Raw genomic sequence first — 14,243 nt, 5'->3', positions numbered from 1 at the left:
TGGCCAGGGAGGTGAGTGGAACACCTGAATCCAATGATTTGGAGGGGTGTCCCAATACTTCTGGCAATATAGTGTTTATATATCATGCTTGTTTAAATGTACATCCAGAACTCCTAGGAAATTCTGTTTTCAGTGCTCCCAAACACAACAGAGAGGAGATTTTAATATTTTTTTTGCAAAAACTGGTCAAATTTTATTAAATATTTTGAAAGCCCTTGCACTACATGATGCTCTTCAGATTATTGTTATGTCTCTGTGAACTGGGTCTTAGCCAGCATATAAATGTAAAATAAGAGTAAAAGAACCAAAACTGTTTTGACAGGTTTTGTTTAATGTAGGGACATATAAAATTACTATGCCATTAATGTAAAGACTGTGAGCGGTTAAATGTTACTCATTAACAAAAGATTAGAAATAAGAAAGCACAGGGATTTTTATAAGTCTCATAAACATGCAATCAGTATTTAATAAGAAAACTGAAAATAAAGCTCAAACACAATGTTTATGGTAATGGTATTGCTATGGTTCTCTGCACAACATAAGATGAAAGATAACATGCTGAGTATTTAAATGAATCATATGTATATTCATGGCTACTGCTAAATCTAGACATCCCAGGTTTGTATTATTTGAGAGGAAGACAAAAAAATATGGTTTTAGGATAAACACAGGTGAATGGGGTTACTGTGGGTTAAGTGTTAGATTTATACCTTAAGAAGAGTTTACATTTAGGTTCAGGTTAGGGGTGTAGGTTTACACAGATGGACAGGGTTGCTCTGGGTTAAGTGTTAGATTTATAGCTTAAGAAGAGTTTAGATTTCGGGCCAGGCTCAGACTAAGGGTTCAGGTTTAGCGGTTAACCTCAGGTTAGGGTTAGATTTATATATTAGGATAATGTTGTGTTAGGTGTAGGGGTTTGGTTCAGGTTGAGAGTTACTATTATTTTTTTAGTAGCGTGGACTTAAAACAGAGTCCAAACCCCTCTGTAGAGAATCAAGGACAGTGGTGCAAACACATGTGCATGCTCAGGACCCAGCCAGAACTGCTTTGCAGAAAAATGCAGTGTGGCACTGTGCAGGACCACTCAATGAAGATCTCAGAAGTGCACATGCAGGCAATTACCCACAAGGACATCAACTAAAATGGAAGGTGGTTCCAAAAATGGAAAACTTTACTTCAGGAAGCACCACTGTAGGGGTACAATCTGCATTTCTGCACTTTTTTTCTGTTTTCTATACAAGCAAGACACAGTGAAACTGTGAATGTATGGAGTTTATTTCTAGGGGCAGGGCCTATTATTATTTATAGAGTATTTTCGAGGGTCCTCCAGGAGAGGAAGGAAGGCCAATGAGAAACATAAGCATAATGGGATTGGTATTGTTAAACTATGTCTGGTGACACTTTGAAACTCCACAGAAAAAATAGGACACCAAAAACCACATAAACAGTAACATGGTCTGGCACTCAAGTTACTTACTTGGGAAAACAGGTTCACCATCTTCCACAACAGGAAGCTCACACACAAGTTCAGAATTTCCATGGTTTCTCGATAGCCACTTACTTGCTTCGAACTGATATGTTTTTCTATTTTTCATTTTCTGGAGAGTTACCTGTTAAAATAAAAGTAGTCTGTTCTTACTTTCAATGACAAATGCTGTGGGGGCAGCACAGTGGCTAAATGGTTAGCACTTCCGCCTGGCAATACTCAAGTCGTCGGTTCAAATCCCAACCACGGCACCACCTGCCTGGAGTTTGTATATTCTCCCTGTGCTTGCGTGGGTTTCCTCTGGGTACTCTGGTTTCCTCCCACACTCCAAAGACATGCTGGTAGGTTAATTGGCTCCTGTCTAAATTGGCCCTAGTATATGTATGTATGAATTTGAGTTAGAGACTTTAGATTGTACGCCCCTTGAGGGTTAGGGACTGATGTGCATGTGCAATATATATGTAAAGCGCTGCATAATGTAATTGAGAGTGCTATATATAAATACCTATATTAAATAATAATAAAGTATAATGTCTATGAATGAACAAAACAAGCCATGCATCTCACAATATACTGCATTAACCATGCATCCAAAATAACGTCATCGCAGTACATAGGGTGTATCTAGTATACCCTGTCCTTCTACCTCGCTGTCACACTTACTGCCAATTCTCAACTGTCAATTGCCAGTTGCAGGGATTGCTGTGTAAGTACAACAGATGTAGAAGCCGCTGCTGTCAAATTATAAACATTGTTTAGAGGCAATATAGAGATACAAAGTAAAAATGTTACTTTTGTATCTACTTGTACCTCTGCTTTATTCTGCTTCACCAAAGGGATGAACTCAGACCTGCATATTATGTCAATTAAAGTTTTATTTTTAATCAGTTCTTATTTAACACCTTATTTACCCATTTCTTACTCTTGACAAATTAAAGTGATTCTAAAGGCTTACTTATGTTTTTTTAAATACCAAACATGTCTATACATGGCTTTTATGAATATATTAAAATTAAAGTGATATTAAAGGTTCAGATTTTGTTTTAAAAAAATAACAAACATGTTATACTTACCTGCTCTGTGTAATGGTTTTGCACACAGCAGCCCAGATCCTACTCTTCTTGAGTCCCCCACTGGCGCTCCTGGCCCCTCCCTCCTGTCAATTGCCCCCACAGCAAGCAGCTTGCTATGGGGGCACCTGCTGCTCCATGTGCCCATTCACATATGGAGCTGTGGCTCCACCCCCTCTCTCTCCTCAGCTGCAGCAGAAGTTATAGACCCTGTCATGGTTGGTGGGTGTAGCAGCTGTCAAGCATTACCCATTCAAGTGAATGAGGCTGCTCTGCACATGTCCTGCAACCTCGTGCTGTGCAGCAAAGAAGGGTTTAAAGCAGGCAGTGTTGTGTTGATTTCTCACCACCTGCTGAAACCCCTTGGACTCCGCAGAAGCATAGAGTTGTGGGGTGCTTGCAGAGTGGCCTCATTTACTTGAAGGGGTCATGAATGGCAGGCGATAGCACCCACCAAAAGCAATAGGGGGTTTAATTCCTGCTGCAGCATGTGTACACCTTTTCCTGATGTCTCAGCGGCTAAAGGGGTTAGGGATGGGTGGCAGTAAAGCCGTGACTCAACTTCAGGGTTTTACCACCCCCCAAATGTACATGTGAATGAGCCCTAAGGTTGCCACTGCCCAATGCAGGCACTGCTGCTTTTCTGAAAAGCAATCTGAGTGTGTTTGACAGGTGGTGAAATGGCGATATGTTGCCTCCTCGTCACCTGATTTAAACCCATGATTGCCATGCAGTGCATACTATTGAGACATGGTAGTATGACAATTAGAGGTTTAAAATAGGTGTGAAGAGGCAACACTGTGCCAGGGGAACTTTGACGTCTCCCATGTTGCTTAGGTAGATCTCCACCTATTTAATGTTGCCTACCCTGCACTAGAGTGAACAGGCTGACAGTGCTAATCATCAACCAGCCCAACAATACTCACTTTCAGATGTGTTTTAATTGTGTTTAAGTTACTTTAAAGGTAAAATACTTATAGTTGGGTGCTTCTATTATTTCTCTACCCCTCATAAGACAAAGATAAACCCAATAGATGTTTTTTTTCCAGTTGAAACCTAGGCACCAAAATGCATAATGCCAGCCTCAGGAAAATACTTAGACCACACTAATTGCTAAAAATGCTCCAGCCAAAAAAATTAACTGTTACTTAGTACAACATACTCTAATTAAAAGGATAAAAAAGTGCCAAAAAAAAGTGAGGTGAGGGCAAAGAAATAAATGTACAAGCAGCTAGCACAAAGTGGCGATCCCTCCTATTCCACTGAATAAACACATATGCAAAGGTGCAGCGCTAATATATGAACAAAAATAACTATGTGAACTAATATTCAATATTTAGTAATATAAAAGAGGGTGCAGCGCTAGTAAAATCAATAAATAAATAAATATCACATATATATGAATGAATAAATATAATAAAGTGACAATGTGCAATTATATATATATGCCACTAGGATATGTGGCTAATATCGTGAGAGAAAATGTCAAACGGAGAACTATGTCAAACGGAGATAAGTCCAAGGTGAAAGTGTGATCGAGATCTCAGATGATCTTCTGACATCCAATGACACAATTTGCGGATGAGGTGAGAGAATTTAGGATATAGACTGCGCACTCACCAGATACGCACCCTTTATGCGCATTTGTGTAATATGACAAGGACATCAGATATCTTCACATAGGTCTGGCAATATATTATTATTGTAAGCGCTCACTTATTTATACATTTTTAATATCCAATATTTAAATCATAAAGTCCAAAGGAAATTGCAGTGTCCAACAATAATGTGAAAATCAATGGTGATCAGCGATGTAATGTGACATCTGTGACAATCCTCCACCACTATGCACTCACCAGAAGCAAGAAATAAACAGGCTCTGTATGGAAATCCCTCCAAGCGATGTGTCTTATCCACTGCAGGAAACGGAAAGATACCCCAATGACCTCCACTGTGAAATGGACTCTAAATGGGCATTCCTGGATATGGACCTCCAGTACACCGGACAGTAATCGATCCAAATCCTGAAAAGGAGCTCACAAAACAGAGCACAAAGACAGCACCATATAGTGTAGTAATTTTTTATTAAAATAATAATAATTTCACATCATTTCACAGTGGAGGTCATTGGGGTATCTCAAATCAGATATCTTCACATAGGTCTGGCAATATATTATTATTGTAAGCGCTCACTTATTTATACATTTTTAATATCCAATATTTAAATCATAAAGTCCAAAGGAAATTGCAGTGTCCAACAATAATGTGAAAATCAATGGTGATCAGCGATGTAATGTGACATCTGTGACAATCCTCCACCACTATGCACTCACCAGAAGCAAGAAATAAACAGGCTCTGTATGGAAATCCCTCCAAGCGATGTGTCTTATCCACTGCAGGAAACGGAAAGATACCCCAATGACCTCCACTGTGAAATGGACTCTAAATGGGCATTCCTGGATATGGACCTCCAGTACACCGGACAGTAATCGATCCAAATCCTGAAAAGGAGCTCACAAAACAGAGCACAAAGACAGCACCATATAGTGTAGTAATTTTTTATTAAAATAATAATAATTTCACATCATTTCACAGTGGAGGTCATTGGGGTATCTTTCCTTTTCCTGCAGTGGATAAGACACATCGCTTGGAGGGATTTCCATACAGAGCCTGTTTATTTCTTGCTTTTGGTGAGTGAAAAATGGTGGTGGATTGTCACAGATGTCACTTCACATCACTGATCACCATTGATTTTCACACTATTGGACACTGCAATTTAAATATTGGATATTAGTTCACATAATTATTTTTGTTCATGTATCAGCGCTGTACCTTTGTAAATGAATTAAAAGGATATGCTTACCAAGGAAGGCAAAATGCATGTTTGTACATAAACAAACATTCTGGATTAAAATGCATGGATTTTACATAGAATCAAATTTAGAGGTATTTGACTAGACTATAGAAAAAATATAAAACAAACCAGTAAAACTGTCAGCTGCTTAAAAAGTGTTGGAGGTGCCCATTCCACAAATATATGCAGCATGTAAAGTATATAACCAACAGGATATGCAATTATGCAAATAAAGATCATAATCATGTGCTTCATAAGCACTGGTGATCAAACAACTGTCCATATTGCTATTTTATACACTGCTCAGGCTGTATGTGAAGTACATATGATTCAACAAGCTGAATACTACATGAATATCCAAAGCTATTTATTTGTGCAGTGATGAGCGTTATATATGCCTTGTGCTATCTAAGTCTAAGTTGAGGGCAACAAAGGTAGCTTAACCAATGCTTGCCAATTCTCAGTTGTTATTCTGAGATGGCAATAATATAGATGCTCTTGGTTTTAAGCTGCAAAGCAGCAGAGTTTGCTGGTATATCACAGATTTTAAACAGCAGCAGTTATTGCAGCCCAATATGACATATCCAAATACAACAAACAATTATAGCACTACCCCTTAAGGGTTGCTTAGTAATTATTTTGGGTTCCCTGTCAATCTGAACCTCTGGTGTGACCAAAGTAAATCACAACTGTAAAATGGGCTCAGTTAGTGTAAACCGATATGAAGTTTATTGGAATCGAAGGTAACTTGGACAAAAAGGACAAAATTTCATTGGTATATGCAGCAAATATAACCGCTCGTGGTAATTGTGAGCAAAAGTAATGACATTCACCATAACACAACAATAACTGTTAGCAGGCTTGCTTTCACAATGAATCCACTGCCTCCAATTTGAGGGGACTGCTGAATCCCCAGTGAGCAGAAAACAAAAATCAAGAAAAAGGCAAGCTCAATGTGGGTCCTCACTACTAGATGAGGATTAGATGTGAAGGAAAGAGAATTCTCATAAGAAATTGAATACTGTCCCTTTAAGAATACTACAATGTCTTCTGCACGCTTGTTGGGGCCCAACAGGTATGATGTTGAGTCCAGGTTTATAATATAGTTCCTTGGGATGGTGACACAGAGTTAGTGAGGGAACAAGGGAAGAATTAACACTTTTCCTCTTGATGGTAGCAAATTAAGGCAGGGTCCCCCCTTAAAGCACTAAACATGGGGCAGGCTTGAAGTAATGAATAGCAACACTGGGCATAAATATCTATTGGCAAAGACTGCTCCCTTTGTATATCAAAGGCAAAAGTTAACAGTAATGGGAATCCTGCTTTGTTGAGGAATGGAAACTTGTTGTTTCAATGGACACTGCTGTATCCTGGCCTGCAACTGTATGTCCTGCAATCAGCTTATACAATAAACTGTAATGTAGATGTATCTCAGTGATGGAGGCTGCATGATCTAGGCTGCAAACTGAAGCAACCACATGTAATGTTCACAACTATGTGTAGGCAGATAGCTGAGGTGGCAAACTGTCAGAATTCACTTGGTTACTGGATGCATGGATCTCTCTCTGGCAAATCGTAGCAGTTTGTCTCTCTCTGCAAACGTGGTCAGTCCACGGGCCCACCGGCTTGGACTCGGTGTCCCGTCTGCTCTCCTGCTGTCAGATTGGCCTGCTGGACAGCGTGGCAGACCAGTTTGTCAGTAGGCTCTTTCCACTCTTCCTCTCTCTTTAACCCTGGCTCCCTAGTTCAGCACTTCAACCATCAGCACACCTCCTTCTCTTTCAATCTCTCCCCACATTTCAGTGGGCTACACAATAAACCATCAGCATTGCATTAAAGCACATGTCACTACAAACACTGCCTTGCAGTTCCATTCAATGAAGGCAATAGGTGCATGTGTTTTGGTTTTTTTTCTATCTGTTCTTGCATTCCAATTAACGGCCTCCCTTAACACAACAATAATGTGCTACATGACATGTGTTAATGCAATGCACCAAAGCCTTTAGGTGTGAGAGTGCCTAAACAGGGTAGAACTATATGGGCTACCTATATACCATAGGTGCAATGGGGCGATCACAAAGACCTGAGGTTCTTTCAGTTACCAAACAAGCTCCTGTCCTTTGTTGTTCCCTGTTTATTGCTACTGATTTCCTGGCTGGGTATACCTTGCCAATGTTCAAATGGTTTCTGATTATGCCTTATGCGAGCTTTGGGTAGTTGGATACGTGTTTTAACTCATGTTTTGGACAAGCATTTAGACATGTTGTGCTAGCTGTGAGTGGAAAGATTTTCGGTGACTTGGGCAGATTTTTCTCATAGCCAGTAAGATGTTTTTTTTTTTTGCTTTGGCTTGAGTAAAATATGCTGTTTTAGGCAATACCATTATCCTTTCCAATCTAAAGTAGAAATATGACCTTCCATTAAAAAGAAATAAGTGCTGCAGCACTTAATTATAAGTGAATTTGTACTTATAGTTTTCTCTTAGTCCCCCTGCAAAGTCCCAGAAATACTTGTTGAGCCTGCCAGTGATGTCCCCCTAATGCAGATTTATGTGACAATGATGCTGCACTGCTCCTGACTTTAGTGCAGAGTTGCCACTCTCTTGACAGCTTTGCCTGCTCGCACTACAGTCAGAGAAAAAAACTTGCAGAGCGTGTTACTATCAGCATTGTTATTGCTGAGTCACCAAGCCTGTAGCTTGACAATCAGCACTTAATCGTGATCACTGCTTGCTGCATTGGCAGCTCTGCTTCTGTTGAAACCCTCCCACTGTGAGACGTTGTGTCAGTGATGTTGTATCATGGCCAGTGGCATCCCTAGGTGGGTGCGGGGGGGTGCACGCTGCACCAGGTGACACCTATCACATGGGGTGACACCGGACCCTCTCCACATGCTCCACAAAAAGGAAAGTTTTAAAGCAAGCCGACGATCCCTGCAAGATGGATCAGATTTTCAGATTGAGCATAATGGATCGGAATCCGATCCATTATGCTCCCCAATCCAGAGATCCGATCCAACTTGTGGGGATTGTCAGCTTGCAACCTACAGTATATGGGGTTAACTGATCTAGGTACGGCTGTGAAAGATCGTGTCTGTAACCAGGAAATGCAGACACGATAGCAAGAACCTCCTCCATCTGACATCACTTCTCGAGCATGTGCAGACCGGACCGGTGTTGAAAGATCAGTTAACCCCGTATAGGATGCAAACCGACGATCCCTGCAAGATGGATTGGATCTGCAGATTGGGGAGCATAATGGATCGGACTCCGATCCATTATGCTCAATCCGCAGAGCTGATCCATCCTACGGGGATCATCGGAAGGGTGATACCAAGTGTTACCGCACCAGGTGACACCAACCCTAGGGACGCCCCTGATCATGGCCCCACAGCAGCACCCCAATCTGATTCATTACAAAAACACAGAGTAACCAAAAAAAATGTGGACTTCATATATGTATCTTGTAGAAATTGTCTAATGTCAGGACAGTATGTGCGCACTTAAATAGGCAATAAGCAGAAAGGACTCTGCAATGTGCCATTTCTCTGGACAGCTTTTTTCTTCTCTTCTTTCTCCTAAGGGTACATATCAGCCATTTATTATGGATTCGTAATGCCATTTTCCTCCTCTTCCTCAAGGGCATATAGCTGCCTTAGTTTTGTGTTTGCTATCTAGCCCTTTTCCATTTCCTCTTGGACTCATGGCAGCCAATTTTTGGGGGCTTGCTAATGCAACCTTTTCTTCCTCCTCCTCAAGCGGGCACAGCAACTACTTTTGTTTGAGCCTGCAAATTTGGCCTTTTCTTCCTCCTCCTCCTCAATGGCACATAGCTGTTACTTTTTTGCAGTGCTCTTCATGCTTCCTTTCCTGCCTCTTACTCAAGAGTGCAGAAAAGTCACTTGTTTTTCTAGTGCTCCTCCTATGCTGGTGGTAAGAAGGAAGACTGAGATGCTGATAGTGAAGAAGGTGGAAGTGTGTTGGGGTGATGGGCTTAAGGAGAAGGAGGGTTGTGCTAAGAAGATGGGGAAATTGGTGAGAAGCTTCAAGGTGGAAGTTATACCGCTCTCTGGGATTAATTTGAGGGATCCACTGCCATCATCTAAGAAACCCAACATGCCCACTTTGAGGATGTAATCGGCAACAACCTCTTTTCCCCACTTCCTGATATTGCAAAGATGCCCTGCAATGGATGCATAGCTGCAGGGGGGAAACATATGGCCATAGGCTGTTTGCCCTTCCACAAATCAGGAGAAAGAGCAGGCAGCAGCACACAGAGATGAAATATTCTGCAGTTAAGGAGAAGAGCAAGCCACAGCAAAAAAAGATGTATACAATACTACAGCTATAAACTGCACAACCCTCTCCAAATCAGGGTTTCTTTCTGTGGAAGAATATTTTGTTTTATTTTATTTTATTAGGACCTTTAACTTTTTTCTTGGGCCTCGGTAGCAACACTTGCTACTGACACTGACAAAGCTGCTCTATATTTGCAGCATGTTAATGCATACTTGTGCAGTAAATTTGTGGGCATCAAAGTACCACATATTTATCCCCTCTACTGTCATAGCTACCATTAAATGTATTTACAAAAAGGGACAGGTAGGCCTAAAGTGTGAAGTAAAGATACAGCACAAGGCTCTTCCTCCTCCTCAAAGCACAAAGCAAGCCATGTTTTCAGGCCTGTTAATGTGTCCTCTTCTTCAAGGCTACATTTCAGGTTTTTGTCTGGCCTTAGCATGTAGCCATTTCCTCCCTACCCTCAGTGGTGCATAACAGCCATATTTCTGGACCTGTTGATACACCCATTTCCTCCTCCTTCTCCCTCTTAAGCCCATATATCAGCCATTTCTCTGGACTCCTAATGCAGCCCTTTCCTCCCCTTCAAGGACTCATAGAAGCCATTTGTTTGGTCTGCTAATGCACCCTTTTGTGATGCCTGTGGTGGTGGCAGGTACCAACCTTCCATTATTTTGACCAGAAGGTCAACCTTAAAGTGAGCATTTTAAATAAAAGAAACAAAAAAAACAACAACAAGCAAACAAGAAAAAAAGCACTATATGGTTGCCCTAAACCCTTCTTCTGTTCAGTTGTGCTTTTCAGATTTACCAAGATCCCTTGAATGAAATCACCAATGCCTAGGCAAGCTGGTTGGAGGCAAAAGTATAAGGTACCTTTTACTTGTTTCATGTAGTGTATTTGGAAGGATCAGTACCATACATGTACTATGTAGTTTTATGTAAAATGTCTGCTTTAACCACTTCCCACCTGGCGTACAGTAAAATGACAGCCCAGTGGGCCTCTCCAGTGGTGAGATCTGTCACTGGCTGTGTACCTCAGACACAGCCGAAGACCGATCTGTGCATCGGCCCTGTTGCCAGTACCATGTGACCTGCTGTGGCCAATCACAGCAGGTCACATGACAGTTGTAAACAATGGATGGCTTCCTTTCATGCCATCCATTGTATACAAGTTTGTCTAGCTGTGAATGGTCACAGTGATCACATGCAAAGGCTGGGCCAAACACAGTCTATCTATGTCATGTGATTAGTCGTGGCCACCCACAGCCAATCACAACAAAAAAACCTGAATGAATCGATTTCATTCAGTTAAATACTTGCTTAAAGCAAAGAAATTCTTTGCTGTAAGCAATCAAATTGTGTAAAAAAAAAATACTGATCACTTCCCCACAGTAGTGCAATGTTACTATGGTTACATTATACTACTTCGGTCATAGTGTAATATGAAAAATAAAATCTTAAAAAAAGAGAAAAATTTAATTAAAAAAAAACAACTAATTTAACAAATTAAATAAAAATTGAAAAAAAAAATCTCTTTTTTTTTTCGTACTGTCAGTGTCCCTGATCACCGCCACACCAGTGATATGATGACGCTGTACTGCACTGGTCACAGTATGTAAAAACAATTTGTGAAAATAATTTTTTTCATTTCTTCATTTTCCAAAAAATGATGACAAAAAAATTACAACTTTAAAAAACTCGCCATGCCTCTTATGAAATATGTCAGACTTTCTACTTTGCAAAAAGGGGTTATTTGGGGGGATATCTGTACTGTTCTGACATTTTTTGGCCTCAAAAAATTAGATTGGCTGTCAGTACTTCAGGATTGATCAATTTTCAGATATATCCCATAGTTTGTGAACTCAAATTATAAATGGACTAAATAATAAATACTGGTTTGGGTTATTTTCACCAAAGAAATGTAGCAGAATACATCTTGGCCTAAATTTATGAATAACAATTATTTATTTGCAAATGTTTATAACAGAAACAAAGAAAAACGTGTATTTATTTAAAAAAATGTTTGTCTTTTTTTGTTAATTTAGCAAGCAATAAAAACCCCAGTGGTGATTAAATACCACCAAAAGAAAGCTCTAGTTGTGTGCACAAAATGATAAAAAGTTTGTTTGGGTACAGTGTTGCATGACCGCCCAATTTTAATTCAAAATGTGAGAGCGCTGAAAACTGAAAATTGGCCTGGGCAGGAAGGGAGTAAAAGTGCCCGATATTGAAGTGGGTAACACCGGGTAACACTCAGAATTCAGTTAAAGGATAAGCTCACCTTTTCACCAAAAATAATAAATGCACATTTTTTTGCAGGTAAAAAAAAACGTGCATTTAATATTTTTGGTTGCAGGAGCCTGGAAAGCTTTGCACCAGTGATCAGTAGATCACTGGTGCCATGCAGGTCTTCTGCAGATCTGTCAGTATATCTGCTTGCCCATATGGGATCTATGAGCAAGCAGATATACTGACAGGAAGAATCAATGAACTACCGTGGAAGTTCATTGAGAACTACAAGCTGACAGCTGCTAAGACTGTCAGGACTTGCAGTTTCTCATTCACAGAGGACTGTGAATGAGTGATATAAAAAACTAGAAATGATGTAGCGCTAAACCCAAAACGATCGTATCAGGCCCATAAACAATCTGACATCATGATAAGATCATATATATATATAAAAAGAGCAAATTAGTGCGTGATGACACTGAAAAAAATAAAATGAAACAGATGTGCAACCCCTGCACACAGTGCACATAAATAAATAAAAGTCCAGTGATCCTGTGTCCATTGCCTCCACTCATACAGAATCCATGGACTGTGTGTGGACCCGCACACCACCAAGTGCAATCCAAAAACGTCTGGAATGGCCTCTCACCTCCTCCCTGCGACCCTGCAGGGCCACAGAGCTTTATATATCCCCACTGAGTCAGGATGAACTTCCTCTTGAGTGGATGGCTTCAATGATGTATCCCCAGTATACTGCTTCCACCTCTCCTATGATATCCTCAGAGGTCAACTGAGCAGGGTGGATCTTTTTGGATGCAGAAGTTGCCGGTTTTACGTTGTTTGATGTAGTTGTTGGCTTTTCGGGTTTCTCCTGTGTGTTGCAGAGGCCAAAGACCGGTGAACACAGAGCTGGGGTTTGATCTGGGATCCACCCTGCTCAGTTGACCTCTGAGGATATCATAGGAGAGGTGGAAGCAGTATACTGGGGATACATCATTGAAGCCATCCACTCAAGAGGAAGTTCATCCTGACTCAGTGGGAATATATAAAGCTCTGTGGCCCTGCAGGGTCGCAGGGAGGAGGTGAGAGGCCATTCCAGCCGTTTTTGGATTGCACTTGGTGGTGTGCGGGTCCACACACAGTCCATGGATTCTGTATGAGTGGAGGCAATTGACACAGAATCACTGGACTTTTATTTATTTATGTGCACTGTGTGCAGGGGTTGCACATCTGTTTCATTTTATTTTTTTCAGTGTCATCACGCACTAATTTGCTCTTTTTATATACAGTTGCAAGAAAAAGTATGTGAACCCCTTGGGATTACGTGGAGTTTTGCATGAATTGGGCATAAAATGTGCTCTGAACGTCATCTAAGTCACAACAATAGAAGAACACTGTCTGCTGAACATAACACTACACAAACATTAGATGTTGCCATGGTTTAATTGCACATAACATGTAAACATTCCCAGTGCAGGGAGGAAAAAGTATGTGAAGCCCTAGCTTAATGACTTCTCCCAGAGCTAATTGGAGCCAGGAGTGAGCCAACCTTGACTCCAATCAGTGTGATGATATTGGATGTGTTGCTGACAGCCGTCCTGCCCTTAAAAAACACACACCTGTTTTGGGTTTACTGGTTTCAAGAAGCACTGTCTGATGTGAACCATGCCTCGCAGAAAAGAGCTCTCAGAAGACCTACGATCAAGAATTGTTGACTTGCATGAAGCTGGAAAGGGTTACAAAAGTATCTCCAAAAGCCTTGATGTTCATCTGTCCATGGTAAGACAGACTGTCTACAAATGGAGAAAGTTTAGCACTGTTGCTACTCTCCCTAGGCGTGGTCGCCCTGTAAAAATGACTGCAAGAGCACAGCACAGAATGCTGCATGAGGTAAAGAAGAATCCCAGAGTGTCAGCTAAAGACCTACAGAAATCTCTGGCACATGCTAACATTTTTGTTGACACATCTACAATAAGAAAAACATTAAACAAGAATGGAGTACATGGGAGGACACCATGGAAGAAGCCATTGCTGTCCAAAAAGAATATTGCAGCACGTATGAAGTTTGCAAAAGAGCACCTGGATGTTCCACAGCACTACTGGCAAAATATACTGTGGACAGATGAAACCAAGATTGAGTTGTTTGGGAAGAACACACAACACTATGTGTGGAGAAAAAAAGGCACAGCACACCAACATCAAAACCTCATCCCCACTGTAAAACATGGCGGAGGGAGCATCATGGTTTGGGGCTGCTTTGCTGCCTCAGGGCCTGGACGGATTGTTGTCATTGATGGGAAAATGA

The 14,243-nt window shown here is 40.9% G+C and overlaps 1 protein-coding gene across 1 annotated transcript in view; it reads right to left on the bottom strand.

Moving 5' to 3' along the window:
* LOC149461351 (lipoxygenase homology domain-containing protein 1-like) overlaps positions 1-14,243 on the bottom strand; it is a 392,516-nt gene that overhangs the window by 245,930 nt on the left and 132,343 nt on the right. Inside the window, exon 19 of the mRNA XM_089678445.1 lies at positions 1,478-1,610. Coding sequence (XP_089534571.1) covers positions 1,478-1,610 — 133 coding nt within the window. The remainder of the gene's footprint in view (positions 1-1,477; positions 1,611-14,243) is intronic.

Source organism: Staurois parvus, unplaced genomic scaffold, assembly GCF_062004578.1.
Source record: "Staurois parvus isolate SC_StPar_1 unplaced genomic scaffold, SC_StPar_1.0 ptg000205l, whole genome shotgun sequence".
Classification (NCBI taxonomy): Eukaryota; Metazoa; Chordata; class Amphibia; order Anura; family Ranidae; genus Staurois; species Staurois parvus.
Note: the sequence above shows the minus strand (reverse complement) of the source record. Positions and strands in the feature narration are given on the sequence as shown.